The 21520-nt window shown below is 47.4% G+C and overlaps 1 protein-coding gene across 4 annotated transcripts in view; it reads left to right on the top strand.

The window, feature by feature from the left end:
• The window catches only part of FAM107A (family with sequence similarity 107 member A), a 79568-nt gene extending 65617 nt beyond the window's left edge, over positions 1–13951 (top strand). For all 4 annotated transcript variants that reach the window (XM_007192354.3, XM_007192352.3, XM_007192353.2 and 1 more), the window contains 3 exons: positions 10601–10775; positions 12595–12751; positions 13244–13951. In XM_007192354.3, the coding sequence (XP_007192416.2) occupies positions 10606–10775; positions 12595–12751; positions 13244–13351 (435 nt within the window). In that variant the 5' untranslated portion in view covers positions 10601–10605 and the 3' untranslated portion in view covers positions 13352–13951. The remainder of the gene's footprint in view (positions 1–10600; positions 10776–12594; positions 12752–13243) is intronic.
• Positions 13952–21520: the final 7569 nt, after the last annotated feature.

Here is a 21520-nt window from a genome sequence, read left to right on the forward strand (position 1 = left end):
CTCCAGGGTCATCAGCAGAGCCATGTGCCTCTTGGCAATCTGTATGTTTTCTTTGGAGAAATGTCTATTTATGTCTTCTGCCCATTTTTTGATTGGCTTGTTTGTTTTCTTGATATTGAGCTGCATGGGCTGTTTGTAAATTCTGGAGATTAATCCCTTGTCAGTTGCATCGTTTGCAAATGTTTTCTCCCATTCTGTGGGTTGTCTTTTCGTTTTGTTTATGGTTTGCTTTGTTGTGCAAAAGCTTTTAACTTTAATTAGGTCCCATTTGTTTATTTTTGTTTTTATTGTCATTACTCTAAAAGACGGATTGAAAAAGATATTGCTATGATTTATGTCAAAGAGTGTTCTGCCTATGTTTTCCTGTAAGAGTTATAGTATCTGGTCTTACCTTTAGGTCTTTAATGCATTTTGAGTTTATTTTTGTGTATGGTATTAGGGAGTATTCTAATTTCATTCTTTTACATGTAGCTGTCCAGTTTTCCCAGCACTATTAATGTCTTTTTGCCATTGTAAATTCTTGCCTCCTTTGTTGTAGATTAGTTGACCATATGTGTGTGGGTTTATTTCTGGGCTTTCTATCATGTTCCATTGATCTATATTTCTGTTTTTGTGCCAGTACCATGCTGTTTTAATTATTGTAGGCTTGTTGTATAGTCTGATCATGGAGTCTGATTCCTCCAGCTCGACTTTTCTTTCTCAGGATTTCTTAGGCTGTTTGGGGTCTTTTGTGTTTCGATATAAATTTTAGAATTTTTTGTTCCAGTTTGGTGAAAAATGCTATTGGTAATTTGATAGGGATTGCACTGAATCTGTAGATTGCCATGGGTGGGAATGTTAATGTCTCTTACTGATCGTTCATTGTTAGTGTACAGATGCAAGAGATTTCTGTGCATTAATTTTGTATCCTGAAACTTTACTGAATTCATTGATGACCTCTAGTAGTTTTCTGGTAGCATCTTTAGGACCTTCTATGTAGAGTCTCATGTCATCTTGCAAACAGTAACAGTTTTACTTCTTTTCCAATTTGGATTCCTTTTATTTCTTTTTCTTTTCTGATTGCCACAGCTAGGACTTACAAAACTATGTTAACTAAAAGTGGGGATAGTGGACATCCTTGTCTTGTTCCTGATATTACAGGAAATGTTTTCAGTTTTTCACCATTGAGAATGATGTTTGCTGTGGGTCTGTCATATATGGCCTTTATTATGTTGAGGTAGATTCCCTCTATGCCCACTTTCTGGAGAGTTTTTATCATAAATGGGTGTTGAATTTTGTCAAAAGCTTTTTCTGCATCTATTGAGATGATCATATGGTTTTTGTTCTTCAGTTTGTTAATGTTGGTGTATCACACTGATTAATTTGCAGATACTGAAGAACCCTTGCATCCCTGGGATAAACCCACTTGATCATGGTGTATGATCCTTTTAATGTGTTGTTGGATTCAGTTTGCTAGTATTTTGTTGAGGATTTTTATGTCTATGTTCATCAGTGATATTGGCCTGTAATTTTTTTTGAGGTATCTTTGGTTTTGGCATCAGGGTGATGGTGGCCTTGTAGAATGAACTTGGGAGTGTTCCTTCCTCTGCAGCTTTTTGGAAGAGTTTCAGAAGGATAGGTGTTAGCTCTTCTCTAAATGTTTGATAGAATTCGCCTGTGAAGCCATCTGGTCCTAGACTTTTGTTTGTTGGAAGATTTTTAATCACAGTTTCAATTTCAGTACTTGTGATTGGTCTGTTCATATTTTCTATTTCTTCCTGGTTCAGTCTTGGAAGGTTGTACCTTTCTAAGAATTTGTCCATTTCTTCTAAGTTGTCCATTTTGTTGGCATATAGTTGCTTGTAGTAGTCCCTTATGATCCTTTGTATTTCTGTGGTGTCAGTTGTAACTTCTCCTTATTGATTTCTAATTTTATTGATTTGAGTCTTCTCCCTTTTTTTCTTGATGAGTCTAGCTAAAGTTTTGTAAATTTTGTTTATCTTCTCAAAGAACCAGCTTTTAATTTCATTGATGTTTTCTATTGTTTTCTTCATCTCTATTTCATTCATTTCTGCTCTGATCTTTATGATTTCTTTCCTTCTACTAACTTTGGGTTTTGTTTGTTCTTCTTTCTTTAGTTGCTTTAGGTGTAAGGTTAGGTTGTTTATTTGAGATTTTTCCTGTTTCTTGAGGTAGGATTGTATTGCTATAAACATCCCTCTTAGAACTGCTTTTGCTGTATCCCATAGGTTTTGGATCGTTGTGTTTTCATTGTCATTTGTCTCTAGGTATTTTTTTATTTCCTCTTTAATTTCTTCAGTGATCAATTGATTATTTAGTAACATATTGTTTAGCCTCCATGTGTTTATGTTTTTTACAGTTTTTTCCCTGTAATTGATTTCTAATACAATAATTAGATTTCTAATTTATTAGAATGATTTCTAATTTCATAGCATTGCAGTTAGAAAACATGCTTGATATAATTTCATTTTCTTAAAATACCAAGGATTGATTTGTGATCCAAGATGTGATCTATCCTGGAGAATGTTCCGTGTGCAGTTGAGAAGAAAGTGTATTCTACCGCTTTCAGATGGAAAGCCCTATGTATGTCAATTAAGTCTATCTGATCTAATGTGTCATTTAAGGCCTGTGTGTCCTTATTAATTTTCTATCTGGATGATACATCCATTCGTTTAAGTGGGGTGTTAAAGCCCCCTGCTATTATGGTATTACTGTTGATTTCCCCATTTATGGCTGTTAGCATTTGCCTTATATATTGAGGTGCTCCTAAATTGGGTGCATATATATTTACAATTGTTATATCTTCTTCTTGGAGTGATCCCTTGATCATTATGTAGTGTCCTTCCTTGTCTCTTGTAATAGTCTTTATTTTAAAGTCTATTTTGTCTGATATGAGTATTGCTACTCCAGCTTTCTTTTGATTTCCATTTGCATGGAATGTCTTTTTCCATCCCCTCACTTTCAGTCTGTATGTGTCCCTAGATCTGAAGTGGGTCTCTTGTAGACAGCATATATACGGGTCTTGTTTTTGTATCTATTCAGCCAGTCTGTGTCTTTTGGTTGGAGCATTTAATCCATTTACATTTAAGGTAATGATCAATATGTATGTTCCTATTACCATTTTCTTAATTGTTTTGGGTTTGTTTTTGTAGGCCTTTTTTCTTCCCTTCTTCTTTTATTCTCTTGTGGTTTGATGACCATCTTTAGTGTTGTGTTTGGGTTGCTTTTGTGTGTGTGTGTGTGTATCTATTATAGTTTTTTGGTTTGCATTTCCCATGAGGTTTTGATAAAGCAGTCTATATATACATATACACGCACACAAGGTTGTTTTAAGTTGCTGGTCTCTTAATTTCAAATGTAATTCCTATTTCCTGCATTTGTACTCTCTTCTCACAGTTACTGCTTTTGATATCATACTTGTATACAGATGATTTCCTGCTTTTACTGTATTTTTACCTTTACCATTGAGCTTTCCCATTTGTGATTTTCTTTTGTTAGTTGTGGCCTCTCTCCCCTACCCCCAGAGAAGTTCCTTTAGCATTTGTTGTAATGCTGGTTTGGTGGTGCTGAATTCTCTTAACTTGTCTGTAAAGCTTTTGATTTCTCCGTCAAATCTGAATGAGAGCCTTGCTGGGTACAGTTTTCTTGGTTGTGGGCTCTTCCCTTTCACCACTTTCAATACAGCCTGCCACTCCCTTCTGGCCTGCAGAGTTTATCAGTATCAGCTGATAACGTTATGGGAATTCCTTTGTGTGGCATTTGTTGCTTTTCCCTTGTTGCTTTTAATATTTTTTCTTTGTATTTAATTTTTGTTAGTTTGATTAATATGTGTCTCAGCATGTTCCTCCTTGTGTTTATCCTGTGTGGAACTCTATGTGCTTCCTGGACTTGGGTGACTATTTCCTTTCCCATGTTAGGGAAGTTTTTGACTATAATCTCTTCAAATATTTCCTCAGGCCCTTTCTCTTTTTCTTCTTCTTCTGGGACCCCTATAATTTGAATGTTGTTGCATTTAATGTTGTCCCAGAGGCCTCTGAGACTTTCCTCATTTCTTTTCATTCTTTTTTCTTTATTCTGTTCTGTGGCAGTGATTTCCTCCATTCTGTCTTCCAGCTCACTTATCTGGTCTTCTGCCTCAGTTATTCTGCTACTGATTCCTTCTAGTGTATTTTTCATTTCACTTATTGTGGTGTTCATCACTGATTGTTTGTTCTTTAGTCCTTCTAGGTCTTTTTTTAAACATTTCTTGTATCTTCTTGATCTGTGCCTCAATTCTTTTTCCAAGATCTTGGATCATCTTTACTGTCATTACTCTGAATTCTTTTTCAGGTAGATTGCCTATCTCCTCTTCATTTAGTTCTTATAGGTTTTTATCTTGCACCTTCACCTGCAACATATTTCTTTATCATCTCATTTTGTCTAATTTACTGCATTTGTGGTCTCGTTTTCGCAGGCTGCAGGATCATAGTTCCTCTTGCTTCTGGTGTCTGCCCCCTGGTGGGTGAGGTTGGTCCTGAGGCTTGTGCCATTATCCCCTTGATAGGGGGTTTGACTGGTGTTCTGGTGACCAGAGCCTGCCCTGGCTATTGCGTGGGGCCTCCCCTTTGCTCTGTGGTTGTCACTGCCCTGTCAGGGGCAGAGTCCGCTCCCTAGTTGTTGGAGTAGAGGCCCCTAAATCTGTTTCTTGGCTGTGTCTCCGATCTGCAGTGTGAGGTGAGTGGGATTGGAGAACTCCCACTGGGAGAGAAGCCACTGCGTAGTCCTCCTCTGGAGCTGTTCACCTGTGAACGTGCTCTGTTGTGTCCCCTTTCGCCTGTTGTGCAGGCTCACAAAGTACACTGTTGCTGGCACTGCTCTCCGTCCCACTTTAACTGCGGGTACGCCAGCAATTGGCCTTGTTGACTCTCAGGAGTTGTTTTCACCAGGCCACTGGTGCAGGTCCACTGAGGTCAGGTCCCAGGACTGCAGTAGTCGTGCACCTGGACCTGCAGTGGGAGCTGTGGAGGCAGCTCAGACTCTGGCCTGGCCCAGCCCCCACATGTACGTGTCCACAGAGCCCACGGCTGCTAAAGCCAGATCTGTCCCAGCTGCAGGAGCACTTGCTGTCCTTTCTGATGTTTCACAGGTGCTGAATTTAGGAAGACGTCAGTGGACGTGTATCTGCATGGTTCACAGAACCACCAGGGGAGATTTCAGCTCTTCTTCCTTAGTCACAGGGCCCCTGGCCCTTTAGTTACACAGCACTCGGCTGTGGTTTCAGCCCCACCTCTGCGTGTGTCCCCCCAACCAGAGTCTGCTCCAGACAGTGCCAGAGCACACAAGCCCATCAGGCAGGAAGGAGCTGAGGCAGCGCTCAGGGAGTGCAGGCCACCCAGGGCAGGAGCTCCTCAGTCCTATCCCCTCAGGCTGTCTTCTCACGGCCAACAGCAGTCCCCTCCCCAGGTCTGCTCTCCAAACCCCACGTTCCAGCCCCCAGCCCCCATGTGCACCGGTGGACACCCGTCTCAGGCTGGGGCATGCAGGGCTGTGGCACGGACCATCTGTGTAGGTCTCTCTCTGTCCTGACAGCCACAGACTGGTTGCTGGGCTCTCCTCTGAGCCCCCGAGGCTCCCCTTCTGTCCCAGCTGATCTCCCCGCTGGTGAGGGGCCTTCCCCAGATGCAGCAACCTCTCCTCACCTTCAGCTCCCCACCGGGGGCACAGGTCCTGTCCTGCTTCCTCTCCTCTTTCCTTTTCCCTTCTTTCGTTTGTCATACCCGGTTATGTGGGGATCTTTCTTATCCTTTTAGGTGTCTGGGGGTCCTCTGCTAGTGTTCAGCAGGTGCTCTGTGAGACTTGTTCCATTTGTAGATGTATTCTTGATGTGTCTGTGGGGAGAGATGAACTCCATGTCCTCCGCCTCCTCTGCCATCTTGGAAAGTCCTCTCCCATGATGCGATGCAACATCTGGCAGCTCCAAATCTCTGGGTCTCGGTCACCACCCAGGATGCTGGTACAGTCACCCAGCATTCTTTTGTTGACGGTTGTTCAGCAGTTAGTTGTGATTTTGGTGTTTCCATGAGAGGAGGTGAGCTCATGTCCTTCTACTCTGCCATCTTGTCTCCACCCCCTTGGGGAGTTTTTTAAAATCCCAAAGGCCAGGCTGTCTCCCAGGCCAATTAAATCAGAATCCCAGGGTAGGACTCAGACATTGGTATTTTTTAAACTCCCTCTGATGATGTCAGTATGCATCCAGGGTTAAAATCCACTGATTTAACTAGTACAGTTTTTAAGGAAAATGAGAATGCTCAATCCAAGACTAGAAGTTGGATATTTTAATAGTGCTTATTAATAACGGCTAACGAGGTGGCCCCACTCATAGTTTCATCTATAGGAGTGAGGCCCTGGAGTTGTTCAGTGCACAACCTGCCTCGCTGTATGTGGCAGCTCTAGTAGCCAGCACTTTCTGCGTCCTCGACTCAGTGCTAGGCACTTACTGGCCAAGCACCATGCAAGTATCACCTCCTTCGTTTTGTAACAACCTCATGAAGAAGGGTGCTGATCAAGAGCAGCTGTCACACCTACTCAATGCTGCTGTTCTAGAGGAAGCAGCCGCACACAATAAGTAACGAGTGGGTATGGCTTTGTTCCAAAGGGGTTGGATTTGACCCAAAGACTATAGTTTTTGGACTCCTGCTGCAGAGGATAGGTACACTTGGCCATGGTTAGGAACGGGCTGAGCCAACATTCAATCCAGATTCTAATGGCTCCAACATTATTCTGCCTTTCTTTGACAACCAGTGAAGGACATTCATTAGCTACTCAACTTTCTCCTCAATTGATCTTCTTCCCTGCCAGCTCTTCCTTGGGGCGTTCACCTTTTTCTTTTCAGAGATGACCTTACGCTCACCTTACCTCACATCTTTGCCCCATCACGGCCACCTCCCCAGAAGTCTCGGATCTCTGAGGACACCCCAGCAGCCTGAGAGACCTGGCCAGAGCAGCCCTGAGAATGGACCCCTCCTCTGCTCAGGGGGCTCAGCTGACCCCCAGGAGAGCCCGATTTTCCTGGCCTAGCTCCTGTGCTTTGTTGAGCAGCCTCTTTTATTCCAACACCTATGTGAGGCTCTTCTACATGGAGGCCTCTTTTAATTAAATTAAAGGCAGGAAGGTTGGCTCAGCACTGTCTAAACCCTGGGGGCCACACACACACGTCCATGGATCGCACATGTGTTTACTGGAGTTTAGAACACTAACTGGCAAGGGCAGCAGTCTTCCCAACTTGCAGCTCTGAGCTGAAGAACCGGCCACATCCTTCAGGATTCCTGCCTCAGTGACCACACCACCCTGGTCTCAGCAAATCATCATCTGCCACATCTCACCACTGATTTTTTTTTTTTTTTTAATAAGCCTAGAGCAGATCCTTGAACCAGAGCTGGTCATTGATTGGACCTGGGGTGCAGGACTGGCTACCTAATTTGCAGGGCCCAGTGCAAAATGAAAACGCAGGACCCCCTTGTAAGCACGATCCTGTGTGGTCCCTGCTGGGCTGAGGACTGGCCCCGGGGTGGCCAACTCATTATTGGCTCGCTGATGACCTTTGAAGTGAAGGTCCGCAGCCTGGCCAATCAGATGTTTTTCCTCTGGAATTTAACGGGAAAGACAGAGGCTGCCCATTGGAAGTAAAAGAAACCAAAGTCATATCAGAAATTCCCAAAACCTGCTCACAGTTTTTCCCCCGCACAGTAGTGAGAATGACCTTCTTAAAATCAAACCAGAGGCGATCTTTCCCCAACTTGAAACCACCCGTCCACCCTCACTCCATGCTCTCCCCCTGTCACTCCCTCACGCCACTCCAGACACACTATGCCTTTTTGTTTCCTGAACAGACTAAGCTTGTTCAAGGTACATGAGTCACACATGCTGTTCCCTCTGCCCCACACAGGCTCCCTCTTCCTTCTCAACTGTTAGATCTTAAAGGTCACCTCCCAGAGAGGCCCTCTTGCTGCACCTGGCTGAAGGAGGGTCCTCCGGTTAGTCTCTATCCTAGCACCGCCCGCCCCCCCCCCCTGCCCAATTCCCTGGGCGGGCTCCTCGCGATTTGCAATCATTTATTTTTGTTGGTTTGTGTACATGTTTGCTGTCTGCCTCCCTAGCAGAATGTCAGCTCTGTGGGAGTGGGAGCCTTGCCTGTTTAGTTCATCTCTGTCTACCACCATACCTGGCAGATTATAGAAACTCCAACATATGGTAGGATGAATGAATAATTGTATGATTGTGTACTTTCTCAATGGCCATTCCTGTTATGCAGGAGCTCTTGGTTTTGTGGACCTGTTTTGTATCTGGCCACACTTGAATTTCCTCATTAGTTCCAAAAGCTTTTCTGTTAATCCATTTGGGAATTCTGGGTACATATAGTGATATCTTATGCAAATATTAATTCTGGCCTCTCCTTTCCTAAAGTTATATAATTTATTTCTGTTTCCTGCCTCATTGCTTTGGCAACATACAGTTAGTTGTTTTAAAGATGGTGTGACTGATGAAAATTATGAAGCTTTGGGGCACACAGGAATTAAGGGCAGGATGACTAGCCAAGGAGCTGAAGCAGTTAGTGTGGTGTGATAATGGCCTGGGTAAGATGAGAGCTGAGCACATAGGAAGAAAAGAGTGTAGCTAAGAATTACTCAGATAAAGGATTGGTGAGACTTGGTAATGGGAAAAGGCAGTGGAAGGGGGAAAAATTCCCCAAACTCCAATCTGAATCAAGATATTCTAACGCACTGGCTCCCAGACAGCTTAATCTCAGACTAAGAAAATACCCACATTTTTAAAGGAGGAGGGAGCTGATATAGCCAACTGTTTATTTTGTCAAGTGCCCATTTTTAACTAACTACTAAACCCTACCACAATCATTTTTTAAGGACCAAAAAATTAAGAGAGATAGATATAACCTGAAAAACAAATAGCCTTATGAAAAAAGAAGAGAAAATTAATTAGAATTCTCATTTTAGAGGTAGTTTTGAGAATGGGAATTCAAGAAAGAAAATTAGCAACCATGTCTCTAGGCTCTGACACTTAATTATTATAAGATATTTTGGATGTAGCAAGATTAACACTTTTCTCAGTTTACACAGCATCTTTACAAACGGGGTCTCACTTAATCCTCCTAACAGCACCCCGCAGTAGGTAATAATAGAAATGCCAAACACGTGTCTGGAGTGCTACCATTTGCAAAGCATCATCTCCCCTTTGATGCCCACATTCCCTGATGCCCACATTCCCTAACATGTTACCTTGCAATCTGCACCCCATCAAACCCCCTCCTCCTGTGTTTTCCAACCCCACTGACCTATTACCCACTTCCAGGTTCTTGCACAGACCACCATCCCTGTCTAGTTTACTTGGAGAACTCCTGTTCATCAAGCAGAGAATGGCTTTCATCCTCTTCCCAGTGGGAGGGAAGAAGTGAGGGTCTGTCCACAGGCAACATGGTGGTTGGTGGTTTTTAAGAGGGAGACTAGAGCCTGATGTATGCAGTGGGGACACAGCCCCTCAGTTGCATCATGGAAACCACATGCTTTAAAGCACTGGTTCCCTAAGACCAACCTCCCTGAGCATCAGTTTTCTCATCTGTACAACCTCAAAGCTTTTATTATCAATTGCCAACAAATATTTATTGAGTGCCTACTATATAACAGACCAGACACTGCCAATGCCTAGTGTATAGTAGAGGCTCAACCTCAGAAAAGCGGGACTCATGAAGGGAGCAGAGCGAATGCCTAAATTTTCACTCTAAATACTACATGCAGCTAAGGGCCAGGCTGTGTCACCCTCTTGAGACTTTCTCTTAAAAATCCCCACCCCCACTCCCACTCTCACCCTCACCCTTGTACTTGCTTCGGGGCATTTCAAGGATATGGAGCCAGCTTGGAGAGTAGTGGGCCCTTCTGCCTGAATTTCAAGTGCATTGACAAATTTCAAGCTACTGTGGAGGAAATGAGGCCATCAAGAAGTCAGACATCTGCATTAAAGATGACAACCATCCCTTTGTAATTAGACATGGCAGTCCTGGGATTTCATACCCTCCTCTTTGATCTGGAGAAAGTGAAAAGCTGGACATGTCCATGAGGAAATTTGGAACTACGGATAGGGAAGTTGGACAATAAGGGGTGATATTTTCTTTTGATCACTGCATTTATCCAAATTATCCCTAACAAGTACATATTGCTCTTTTTAAATTTGTTTTTCTGATACAAGCTCAACGAGAAACAGAATTCCTTTTATAGGAGGGAAAAAATTGTTTTCAAAGTCAGGACAAAAACATTTGCACGCGTCAACCCATACACTTTGTGACCCCACTTTTAGGGGTCAAGAAAAGTAGCACTTTTCTATAACCCACTTTACAGCCATCATCTCCAGTCCTTCCAACTCTGTGCACAGGCTCAATTATTTCCATCTCACAAATGAGGAAACCAAGGCTCGGAAAGGCAAGTAGCTTGCCCAGGGCCGCACAGTAAGCCGAGATCCATCTAACACCAAAACCCTTGCCCTTCAGCTGTGCCCATGAGAATGGGTGAGACTGTGGGCCCAGCTCTGACCAACTCCCCTGTCACTTCTACAGCCTCCATGTACTCGGAGATCCAGAGGGAGCGGGCAGACATCGGAGGCCTGATGGCCCGGCCAGAATACAGAGAGTGGAACCCGGAGCTCATCACGCCCAAGAAGCTGCTGAACCCCGTGAAGGCCTCCCGGAGCCACCAGGAGCTGCACCGAGAGCTGCTCATGAACCACAGAAGGTGGGAGTGGAGCTCGGCTGCCTCAGGCCTGCTGAGGCGCGGGGAGGTGCCCCTCATGAAAGGCAGGCCTGGTAGTCATCCTGGGGCCCCTAGAGGCTGAGGCGGACAAAGGGTGCCCCACACGGTCACCAGCAGACACTGTGAAGGTCCAAAAGCCCTGTTCTCCCACCCAGCTCCCCACCTGTGGCTGCCCTCCACGTGCATTTACCATGTGCGAGGCACTGTGCCCAGACTTGGGGCTACAAGAAGGAATGGGACCCAGTTCCTGCCCTCACAGAGGAGATGGATGCATAACCAGGTGGTAGGATGGGTGCTTGGACGGGGGCATAAATGGGCGTGCGACCCCAGCGGAGCCGCCAGGCAGGGTTCCAAGATAGCATCACTTCCTCCATGAGGTCAAGGCCCGAAGGGTGGGCACAAGTCAGCCAGCTTAGGAGGGGGACATTGGCCGGTAGAAGCAAGTGTGTTCCCAGCAGATGGATAAGCATGTGTGAATGGACAGGAGACAGGAGTAGCTCAGAGTGGCTGGAGCAAAGATTGTAGGGTAGGCCAGAAGAGACATGTGGACCTGTGAAGGGTCTCAAGCAGGGATGTCACAGTCGTGGAGGGGGTATGAGTGAAGCAGGGAGGCCAGGAGCATGCAATGAGCAAGGCAGGCTTGAGGCATCAGGGCTGGGACTGGATTATTGAGAGGGATTGTGGGGAAGGGGAGAGGGAGGCTGAGCTTTCCACCTCTCCGAGGCCAGAGCACCAGGATGAAGGCCGCAGTGCCTTTGAAGCTCCCTCTACTGGCCGTTTTTGGTATTGGCGCTGGCTGTGATTTTCCTTCTTGTTTTCAGTGGTCTGCAACAGACCTTCCCCAGATCTCATTTTGCATCCTCCGTGTTGTGCCCACCCCCTCCTCTTAGTCACAGTAGTCTCTCTGTATCCACAGGGAGTTGGTTCCAGAACCCCCCACAGAACCCCAAATCCACAGATGCTCCAGTCCCTTATGTATTTTATGGCATAGTACAGCCAGCCCTCGGTATCCACGGATTCAGCCAACCACTGATTTGATCCGCGGAAACAAAGGGCTGACTGTGTATTATGAGTATTTTCTCAGGTTGCCTTTTAGAGTCATCCCTTTTAAAATCACCACAATTAAACAAAAGCCTAAAGACAAATCAGGGGAAATATTTGCAATATAAATGATAAAAATATATACGTCTCTCTTATAAATTCATAAGGAAAAAATGAACAAAAGATAGGTATGGTTAGGTCGCAAAAGAAGAAATGCAAGTAGCTGGCAAACATCTCCAAGGCTGGTCCATGTGACTAGCAATCAAAGAAACAAAGGAAAACCAGATATTTTTTGCCTACCAGATTCTCAAATACAAAAAGATCGGGTCGTGACAATAGGGAGAAACAGATGCTCTTGTATACTGTTGATGGAAGTATAAAGTGGATAATCTTTTCTAAGGAACAAGACAGGAATATGTATCCAAAATCTTTTAAAAGCGCCTGACCCAGCAACTCTACCTCTAGAAACTTATCCTGAGAAAATAACCAGTAATATCATAAAACCTGGCCTCTGAACTTAGACAGGCGTAGGTGCAAATCCTCATTCAGTCCCTTCATAGCTGTGACTTGGACCGGTGTCTTAAATCCTAGGAGCCTCGCTTCCCTTCCCTGTATAATGGGACAGTAATGGTTTCACCTCCCCGGGCTAGCAGGAGGATTGCACGATGTAATGGTATAGGTTGATGTGTGCGCAGGGTGTAGCCCTGGGTGGGGAGAAGTTGGGGGATCTCCTAACAAACCCCTCCTCCTGCCACCCCAGGGGCCTGGGCGTGGACAGCAAGCCAGAGCTGCAGCGTGTCCTGGAGCACCGCCGGCGGAACCAGCTCATCAAGAAGAAGAAGGAGGAACTGGAGGCCAAGCGCTTGCAGTGCCCCTTTGAGCAGGAGCTCCTGAAACGGCAGCAGCGGCTGAACCAGGTGGGTGGGGCCCCCTAGACCCGGCCCACGCCTCCTCTAAGACTGTCTCCTGGTCCAGGGAGGAGCTCTACATGCGGCCACGGCTGACCACAAGGTTGAGCAAAATGAGGACCGCACCAGGGGTTCACCCCTGGCCTGAGTCCTCACCCTGCCACTCCCTTTGCTGTGTGACTTTGGGCCAGTGGCTTCCTCTCTCTGAACCTCAGTTTCCTCATGGGCCCAATCTATTGCCTGCTGATTCTGATTGCCTTTTCTCAACTGCCCTGTGAGCTCGGTGGCGTTCCCATTTTAGAAACGAGGTTAGCAATCTGAACCAGGCTTCACGGGGAGAAAACAGTCTCATGCTCTGTTCCCCCCAGCTACCGGGCTGGGGGCAAAACTGATCCCGGTTCTGTTTCCCCAGAGACGACCCTTGGTCCAAACCCAGTGGCTTTTGAGAATGGGAATTCCCCTAGCCCAGCCACTTCACATCTCTGTTTCTCTCTCCTGCAGCTGGAAAAACCACCAGAAAAGGAAGAGGACCATGCCCCCGAATTTATTAAAGTCAGGGAAAACCTGCGCAGAATCACCACCCTGACCAGTGAAGAGAGAGCGCTTTAGAGCCGGCTGCTGGAGCTCCAGCGCCCCCTGCAGCCCGCCCCTGGTCCCCACACCTTCCTGCAGCCCTGCTGTAGCCGGCAGCCCTGGGCCCCTGGTCGTGACACATCTGTGATGTTCACACTCGCTTCTGTAAAATGCGTTGTCCCAGAGGGCCGCCCTCCCCCCAGCCCCCTGAAGATGGGGGCTCCTGAGCGCCCAGCCTTTTCGTTCTGAGTACTCATCCCTCCTGCTCCAAGAAGGAGCCACTGCTGGGAAAACTTTCACCAGGCACCTCTCCCTGAGGGGGCTTCTGAGCTCTGCCAAGATTTTTCTGGCAGAGTTGAGAAGGGACAGGGGCCTCTCTGGCTGGACAAGCCATCCGTTCTGCCCGGGCCCCATGGGGCCCTGCTTCTCTGGGCAGCCCAGCTCCCAGGTCTCCGAGAACTTCCCTGCCTGGGGCGGTCTCTGCAGCCCGGTGTGGGGCAGCTCGGTGGAGCACCCCGGGACGCCTGCTCGGCAAGCCGCCTGTGGGGAGGACGGGTCTGTCTAACGACGACAGCTTTTCTCTCAGACTCTGCCAGCCTTTCCCCACCCCCATGCCTTTATTTTCTCCTCTCCAGGCCCTGTAACCACACCTAGCCAGGGCTGCGGCCTTTCCGCTCCTGGACGGCTAGAACAGTGCTTCTCAAACTTCACGGTGCCTATAAATTACTGGGGATCTTGCTAAAAGACCAGCTTTTGGGTCAGTAGATTTGGGGTGAGGGCTGCGATTCTCATTGCTAAGAAGCTCTTAGACTGCTGGGCTGAGGCCCACACTGTACCCGGCAAGGCTGGAGCGTCCAGGGGTGGCCAATATTGGAAACATCCCTGAGGCCATCTCTGCCCCACAGCCCCAAAGGGCTCCTTATTTTCCACTCACCCCAGGGACCTCAGGCCTGGGAAGGCTCTTGCCTAGCAAATTGTGTTGGTTATGTGACCAGAAATGTATGTAATCGCCAATCTGCATTTCTTACCACACTGATGCAATTCTAGCCAAAAAGACTCCCACAAAACTTTTCTTTTAAACCTTTTCCCGAAGCCTATGAAGAGCAAATATAGTGATTTCCAATAGGCTTCTGAAAATATAAAAAACGGTTTGAAGACCCTACAGCCCCCCTTCCAAACTAGTCCCGTTGAGGAGTCCCCATTTCCAGCCTCTGTACCTGGGACCCACCCCCTATTTGGTTTCCATCATCACCTGGGCCAGCTCCAGTGAATTCACCCATTCTTCCTCAAAATGCCCTTCCCAACGCGAGACCAAATGTTTCAACCTTTTGCTCCTATCCCATATTTAAAGATTTAGAGACTAAACCAGGCCTGTTTGTCCCCTGAAATCCCTGCCTCTGGCTTTGTAAACCCATCATTCAAGGTAGCAGGGCAGTGCTAGAGAAGCATTTCCTTTCACGCCCCAAGACTGCCAGAAAGAGCTTCCGCTGGGATGCCCTTTGATACTTGGACCAAAGGTGGGAGGAAAGGGATCATCCTGGTCTTACGCCTCACTGGGTGGTTGGAGAGTGACCAGAGACATCATCCTTTTCCTGTGGGGGGCGGCGGCTCTAAAAGTCTCTCAAATGTGACAGTCTTAGTGAGAAGATGGTAATACTGTTTTAAATGTCTGCCAGGTGAGAGAAATGCTAAAAATGCACAGTCCCTAAATAAAGACCACCCCTTCCCCAAAGAAGTTGTCCCCCGTGTGTTGTTCAGACAGGAGAAGCAAGACTGAGTAGGATGAAGTAGGCCCCTCCAAGGGAATGCTTGGGATTTCACTCTGTGGGCCCCATAGGTGCTCCATAGAGGTGGCAAATCATGGAGACAAAGCCCCAGAAGTAGAAGGAACCTCAAGTACCACGTCGTCCATGGATCCATGGCAGACACCCTTGTTCACTCCCCAGTGGTCAGCCCCAACTCCTTCTCTCCAGCCATCTCCCATTGTAGAGGCTGTAAATACAGAGTCTCACTGTTACAGCCTCCTTTACAGCTTGGGGTGACCATGTGACCAGGTATGGCCAGTGAAATTTAAGACAAAGCCTATAGGGAGGGGCTCCTAGGAAAGCTTATGTTTTTCTGATAAAAGAGACAGACTGGGTAACAACTCCCTGCTCCTCCCTTCTTCCTACCTTGATGATGGGATGCCTGGAGCCACAGCAGCCATCTTGCTACAATGAGAAAATGGCCAAGAGAATTTCAGCAACATTGACCTGTCATCATTTGACCAAGCCAATGCCAGCAGCCATCCTCCTCCAGAATTCTTGTAAATAAAAATAAAACCCTCTTGTTTAAGCCATTGCTGGTTGGTCTCTCTTCCCTGCAGCCAAAAGCATTCCTAACTGACACAGAAGGCCAACGCTGCTGCCCAGAATTACCTGCAGACTGTACTGAAAAGCCAAATTCCTCTTTGCCATCAGAAACCTAGTGGATCAGGATCCCCAGCAACAGTGCCCAGGATCTGTTTGTCTACACTTTTTCCATATAGCCTACACGGCACCAGTCTGAGAACTGGTATTTGGGCATCGCTAATTCACACGTCATTCAGTAAGTAAGTATTTGTTGAGTGTCTGCTCTGTGCCAGGAAACATGCCACGTGCTGGGGGCACAGTGGGAAATAAAACATCTGCATCATTGCAGTGGCCTCCTCCTACTGTTCTCCCTGCTTCTGCCCCTGCCCCCTACAGCCTGTTCTCAACAGAGCAGTCAAAATGTTAAGATGTTAAAAATCCTGTTAAAATCTAAGACAGATCTGTCACTCGTCTGGCTCCCAATAGAGTCGTTCCTGTGACCTAGAAGGTCCTATGCGTCCAGCTCTCTTAACCTCGGCCCTACTTCCCACTGCTCTCCTCTTCCTCACGCAGCTCCAGCCAGCCCAGCCTCACACCCACCAGGCATGTGACCCCCGCCCCCCGGCCTTTTCACCTGCTATTTCCTGGCCGGGAGTGTTCTTCCCTCACAGAGCCGCACAGTTCACTCCCCCGCTTTCTTCAGGTCTTTTTCATGCTCTTTCTAAACCAGGTCCCCTTGGTCACCCCTCCTAAAATCTCATCATCTACACTCTTCCTATCCCTTCTTTCCCTGCCTTATTTTTCCTCCTTAGCACTTACCAGCATCTAACATACATTTTACTTATTTATCTTGTGTGTCTCTCCTAACGATAATGTCAGCTCCATGAGGGCAGAGATCTTTGTCTGTCTTGTTCACGGCTGAATCCCACATGGCCTTCCTCCTTCCTCCTTCCCTGCCAGCAAGTGGCCTAGCCTGTGCCGTGCTGGTAGCTAGGCCCCAGGGGAAAGAATCCCAGCCCCATCCCACTCACGGTTTTGAGAAAAGGCATTGGCCACTTGGGGCATAGGGCACATAGCAGGTGCTCACTAAATGTTTGTTGAATGAATGAGTGAATGAGCAACCCCTTCTCCCTCTTCTTTCTGCAATACATCCAGCCTCTTCCCAGGTTCAGCCCCTCTCATCACCATCACTCACTTGAATCCTTCCTCTACAATGTTGACCCTGGCCCAGAGGTGTCAATTTGGTCCAGAAGCTTTCCTTTAGCCTCTTGGGCTTTTGTCAGTATTCCTGGGCCCTACTAGCACTTGTGCCTTCAGAACTCATACTGGAGCTGCACGGCTCGTACACACCACCTTCCAGGCATCCAGAGAGTTAGCTCATCCCTGAAGGCAGAGGTCAGGCCACCACCCAGTCCTGGAGGCCCTGGAGAAGGACAAGGCTGCAGCAGTAGCTCTGATGGCAGACCCTGCCCTAAATGGGGAGCCAACAGCAGCAAGCCCTGTTCTCGCTGAGGCCACACTCTCTCACATCCACCAGACCACAAGTCCTGGTCTGGGTTTGGAGACACCCTCTTCAAAGGCAAACCAGCACTAAATACAAAACCTGGGAGAGAGACAGAACTCAGGAGAGGAAGGGACACTCCCTCCCTGGTTCTGCAGTGTGTGCTCCAAGGGAGCTTTTGCAGGCCAACCTCACCACGCTTGAGATTATCCAAATTCCAAGCCTCATGAAAACAGGGACCCCCTTCTGACTCTGCTGACCTTTACCACTCCCAGCCAGGACTCTGCACATAGGAGGTGTTCAAAAAAGTTGTGAATGGGTATCAGTAATGATCACTGCATTTATGGAGAGCCAGCAATGTCACCGCTCATAACAATCTGGTATCATCCTCCCCATTTTGCAGATGAAGAAACCAAGGCTCTGGTAAACTAAAGGACTTGCCAGAAGTCACAAAACAATTCCTGGGGAGAGATGAAATTCACACAGAGCCGTCTGTCTGCAAAGTCTACATTTTTTCCACCAGAGCCAGGCTGTGCTCTTAGAAAGGGCTCCTAGGAGGTCCCTATGCCATCCTAACCTTTTGACACAAGATTCAGGAACCTATCTCACCTTCCTTTTGTCCATCTGAACTTGAGGGATTTGGCTTCCACCCATAAACATAGATGCAGGCCATCATAGACTGACATGAGTCCTGGGGTGAGGAATATCTACACACTATACACATGGCCCCGTCCCCAATATCACACCCCCACCCCCAAAGCCAACCAGTCTCTGGGACCAACCAACGGGTTAAAATCTACCATCACGGGGACTTCCCTGGTGGCACAGTGGTTAAGAATCCGCCTTCCAATGCAGGGGACGCGGGTTCAAGCCCTGGTCCAGGAAGATCCCACATGCCGCGGAGCAACTAAGCCCTCGTGCCACAACTACGGAGCCTGCGCTCTACAGCCCATAAGCCACAACTACAGAGCCTGCGTGCCACAACTACTGAAGCCCGTGCGCCTAGAGCCCGTGCTCCACAACAAAGAGAAGCCCCTTGCAATGAGAAGCCCGTGCACCACAGCGAAGAGTAGACCCCGCTCGCCGCAACTAGAGAAAGCCCGCACGCAGCACCGAAGACCCAACGCAACCAAAAATAAATCAATTTAAAAAATAAATAAATAAATTTTAAAAAATCTACCATCACAGCAAGACTCCTGCCCCCTTGCAGAACTGGACCTGCGGCTGAGCAGTGGCCTAAACCATTTGATGTTCCATGGCTCCCAAAGACCCATCAAACCCAACCACCCTGCTCCCACCAGGGCCTTGTTTTATGGCGCCCCCTCGTGCTGGGCCTCATGAGAACAGAGCCCTTACATCCCAGTGGCTGCTGTCCTCATCTCAGCCCATCACAGTTACTGGAGTTGATGATCGGCTGGCACTCGCCCAGAGGGGACACGGGGCTGGGCTTGTTTTCCAAATCTGGCCCTCTCATTAAGTGTGCCCATCCACTTCCCAGAAAGGACCTGCAAAGAGAGATGAGCAGGATTGCCCAGGGAGGGACCCTGGCAACTCTCCTGGGCTGCCTGGCAATGGCTAAACTAGCCGGGGTTCCCCTCTCCAAGGAAGGACTTCCCATGGGACCAAGGCAGCTAGCGCATCCTTTTGTGTGCCTGAACTAAACTGTTCATTTCCCCCTGCAAGGTCAGTAGCAGGCTTGCCCTGTAAAGAATTAATTCTGTGCCCAGATCTGGATTCAAGCCCCACCTCTGCAAATCACTCCTTGTCACAAGTCTGGGCAACTTGCTGAACCACATTTTCCACATCCGTGACATAGGTAATGATATCTGTTCTTACTGAACATTTAGTGTCTGTGCCAGGGACTGGCCTAAATACTTTGTATGAATTCTCTCGTTTCAGCCCCAAGGACTGTCATTACCTCTGTTTTACAGATGGAGAATCCGAGGTTTAAAGAGGCAAAGCTACTGCCCAAAAGCACACAGTCAGCAGGTGGCAAAAGCGAGATGTGAACCCACATCCACCTGGCCGGAGCCTGCGCGTTTATATTGGCATATCAGCATTTGCTGGTGGAGGCTCAGGAGAATGTTTTGCAAAGCACCCACATTCAAGCCTTCCCATCTGTTGCCGGAAATATTCTGCAAGCCTGCTGAGGCCAAATGGCCCTCCACCTTCCTCCTTCCTCCTTCTCTGCCAGCAGGTGGCCCGGCCCAAGCCAATCTGGTAAGGCAGAGTGGGCCCCAGGGCACATTCACGGCTTTGAGAGAAGCCAGTGGCCAAATGGGACACAGGAGCCCACATGCCTGCTCTTGGCCCAGGAAGCTCAGGGAAGGAGCAGGAAGGAGAGAAACACGCATTAAGCACCTACTATATGCCTGGTAGGTCCTGGAACACGAGAGAACAGACACAGAGCACCTAGCCCAGGGCCTGGCACATTTCAAGGGATGAAAGTTCCTTCTCCCCACCTCTCTCTCCCCTCGTTAGGATATCGTGACAGGTAGCACAGCATGGCTGTTAGGAGCCCAGGCCACAAAATCAGGCAGACTTTAGACTTGGGGGTGGGGTAGGGGATCTGGCTCTGCCACTCACCAGATGGGTGACCTTGGAAAAGTAACTTAACATCTCTGAGTTTCTCATCTGTTAAACGAAGGTTCCAATAGTATCAGCCTTACAGACTGTTAAGAGGGCTGAATTAACAAATATAAAATATTCGTTAAGCACAGGCACATGGCCAGCACTCAGTAAAAGTTAATTATTGTCTTCCCTTTCCTTGGTAGTTTCATTCTGTCTGTCATGTCTGTCACTGACCGGACCCCTCCAAGTTCTATTTCCACTCATTTATTTCTCTTAGTCCCTAAGCATGGCTGGCCACCCCAAGACCCTCTGCCCTTCTCCCAGTCCCTTTTTTGGGGGAGGTGTCGCCCATACCTTCTCACACCCCAATCTAAATTGAGGGACATTCTGAAAAAAACACCTCACCAGTACTCCTCAAAGTATCAAGGTCAGAAAGACAAAGAAAGACTGAGGAACTGTACCAATTGGAGGAGACAGGACAATTAAATGCAGTGTGGGATCCTGGAATGGATCTTGAACCAGGAAAAAGATATTAGCGGGAAAACTGGCAAAGCTCAATGTGCAGTAAATGACTAACTCAGCAGGATTTCAAACCCTGCACGTTCCAAAGAAAGCACTGGTCCTTGATAGCTCCTGGGAGCTAACCTCTAAACTCTTAGGATATCCTGCCTGAAAAGAGTACCTCTGTCCACCTGGGCCCTTGGGCCACGCCAGGCAGTTTACACTAACAATGTGATGTACGTGGGGTCACGGGTCATGCTGTATCAGTGTGGCTTCTGGAGCGGCTGGAGACTGAGTAACTAAGATCAGCCACACCAGCATCCCATGGCTCTATGACTCATGCCCTATAACCCTGGATGCCAAGGCTGGGGTGAGCTTCCCTGGTTATAGGTACAGTGTGCGTGTTGCCACACAGGGAGAATTAAATGCTGTCCATACAACTCCACTGGGAGAGGATGGACAACTGGAAGGTCATGCCTGGTCTCTCCTGGACTCCACTTTATATGTCTTTTCCTTTGCTGATTTTAATCTGTATCCTTTTGCAGTGATAAACCATGATCATGAGTACATTAGCTTTTCTGAGTTCTGTGAGTACTTCAAGCAAGTCACTGAACCTGAAGTTCATCTTGGGGACCTTCCAACACACTCAAATAAGTTCTGAAGATTAGTTAATAGTAGTATGTCATGATAATTTCTTGCTTTCACTAACCGCACCACAGTTATGTAAGATGTCAACACTGGAGGTGGCTGGGTGAAAGGCGTACAGAAACTACTATTTTTGGCAACCTTCTGAAAGTCTAAAGTTATTTTGAAATAGAAAGTCAAAAACAAAGAATAGGGAGACATGAGATGATAAGTGTTAAAGCTGAGTGTTAGGTACTTGTGGAATCATTATATTGCTCTCTCCACATTTGGACAGGTTTTCAATTTTTCATAATAAAAAAAAATTAAACTAGAGGATTCAATAGTTTGGTACAACAAAATGAAATGATCACATCCAAAAACATGTAAAGCAAAGTCAGCACCAAAGTTGATAAAGAAATTATTTAAACACAGAATTTCCCAAACATTGAAGGAACTGTACCCTGCCCTCCCCATGCAGCAGTGTCTTGAGCACCCCAAGCCCAGCCTACACTGTGCAGCTGCCAAGCCACAACCTGGCCAGGCGAGTATACAGTGTCCTGCCCTGCCCACACCACATAGCAGCTCCAGCCCTGCCACATGAGGGACACCCCCTTGAGTGGCTGGTACTGGTGGCCACAGGGACTGTGCATCTGGGCCCCACGAATCATCTCCTACACA

Source organism: Balaenoptera acutorostrata, chromosome 10, assembly GCF_949987535.1.
Source record: "Balaenoptera acutorostrata chromosome 10, mBalAcu1.1, whole genome shotgun sequence".
NCBI classification, from domain to species: domain Eukaryota; kingdom Metazoa; phylum Chordata; class Mammalia; order Artiodactyla; family Balaenopteridae; genus Balaenoptera; species Balaenoptera acutorostrata.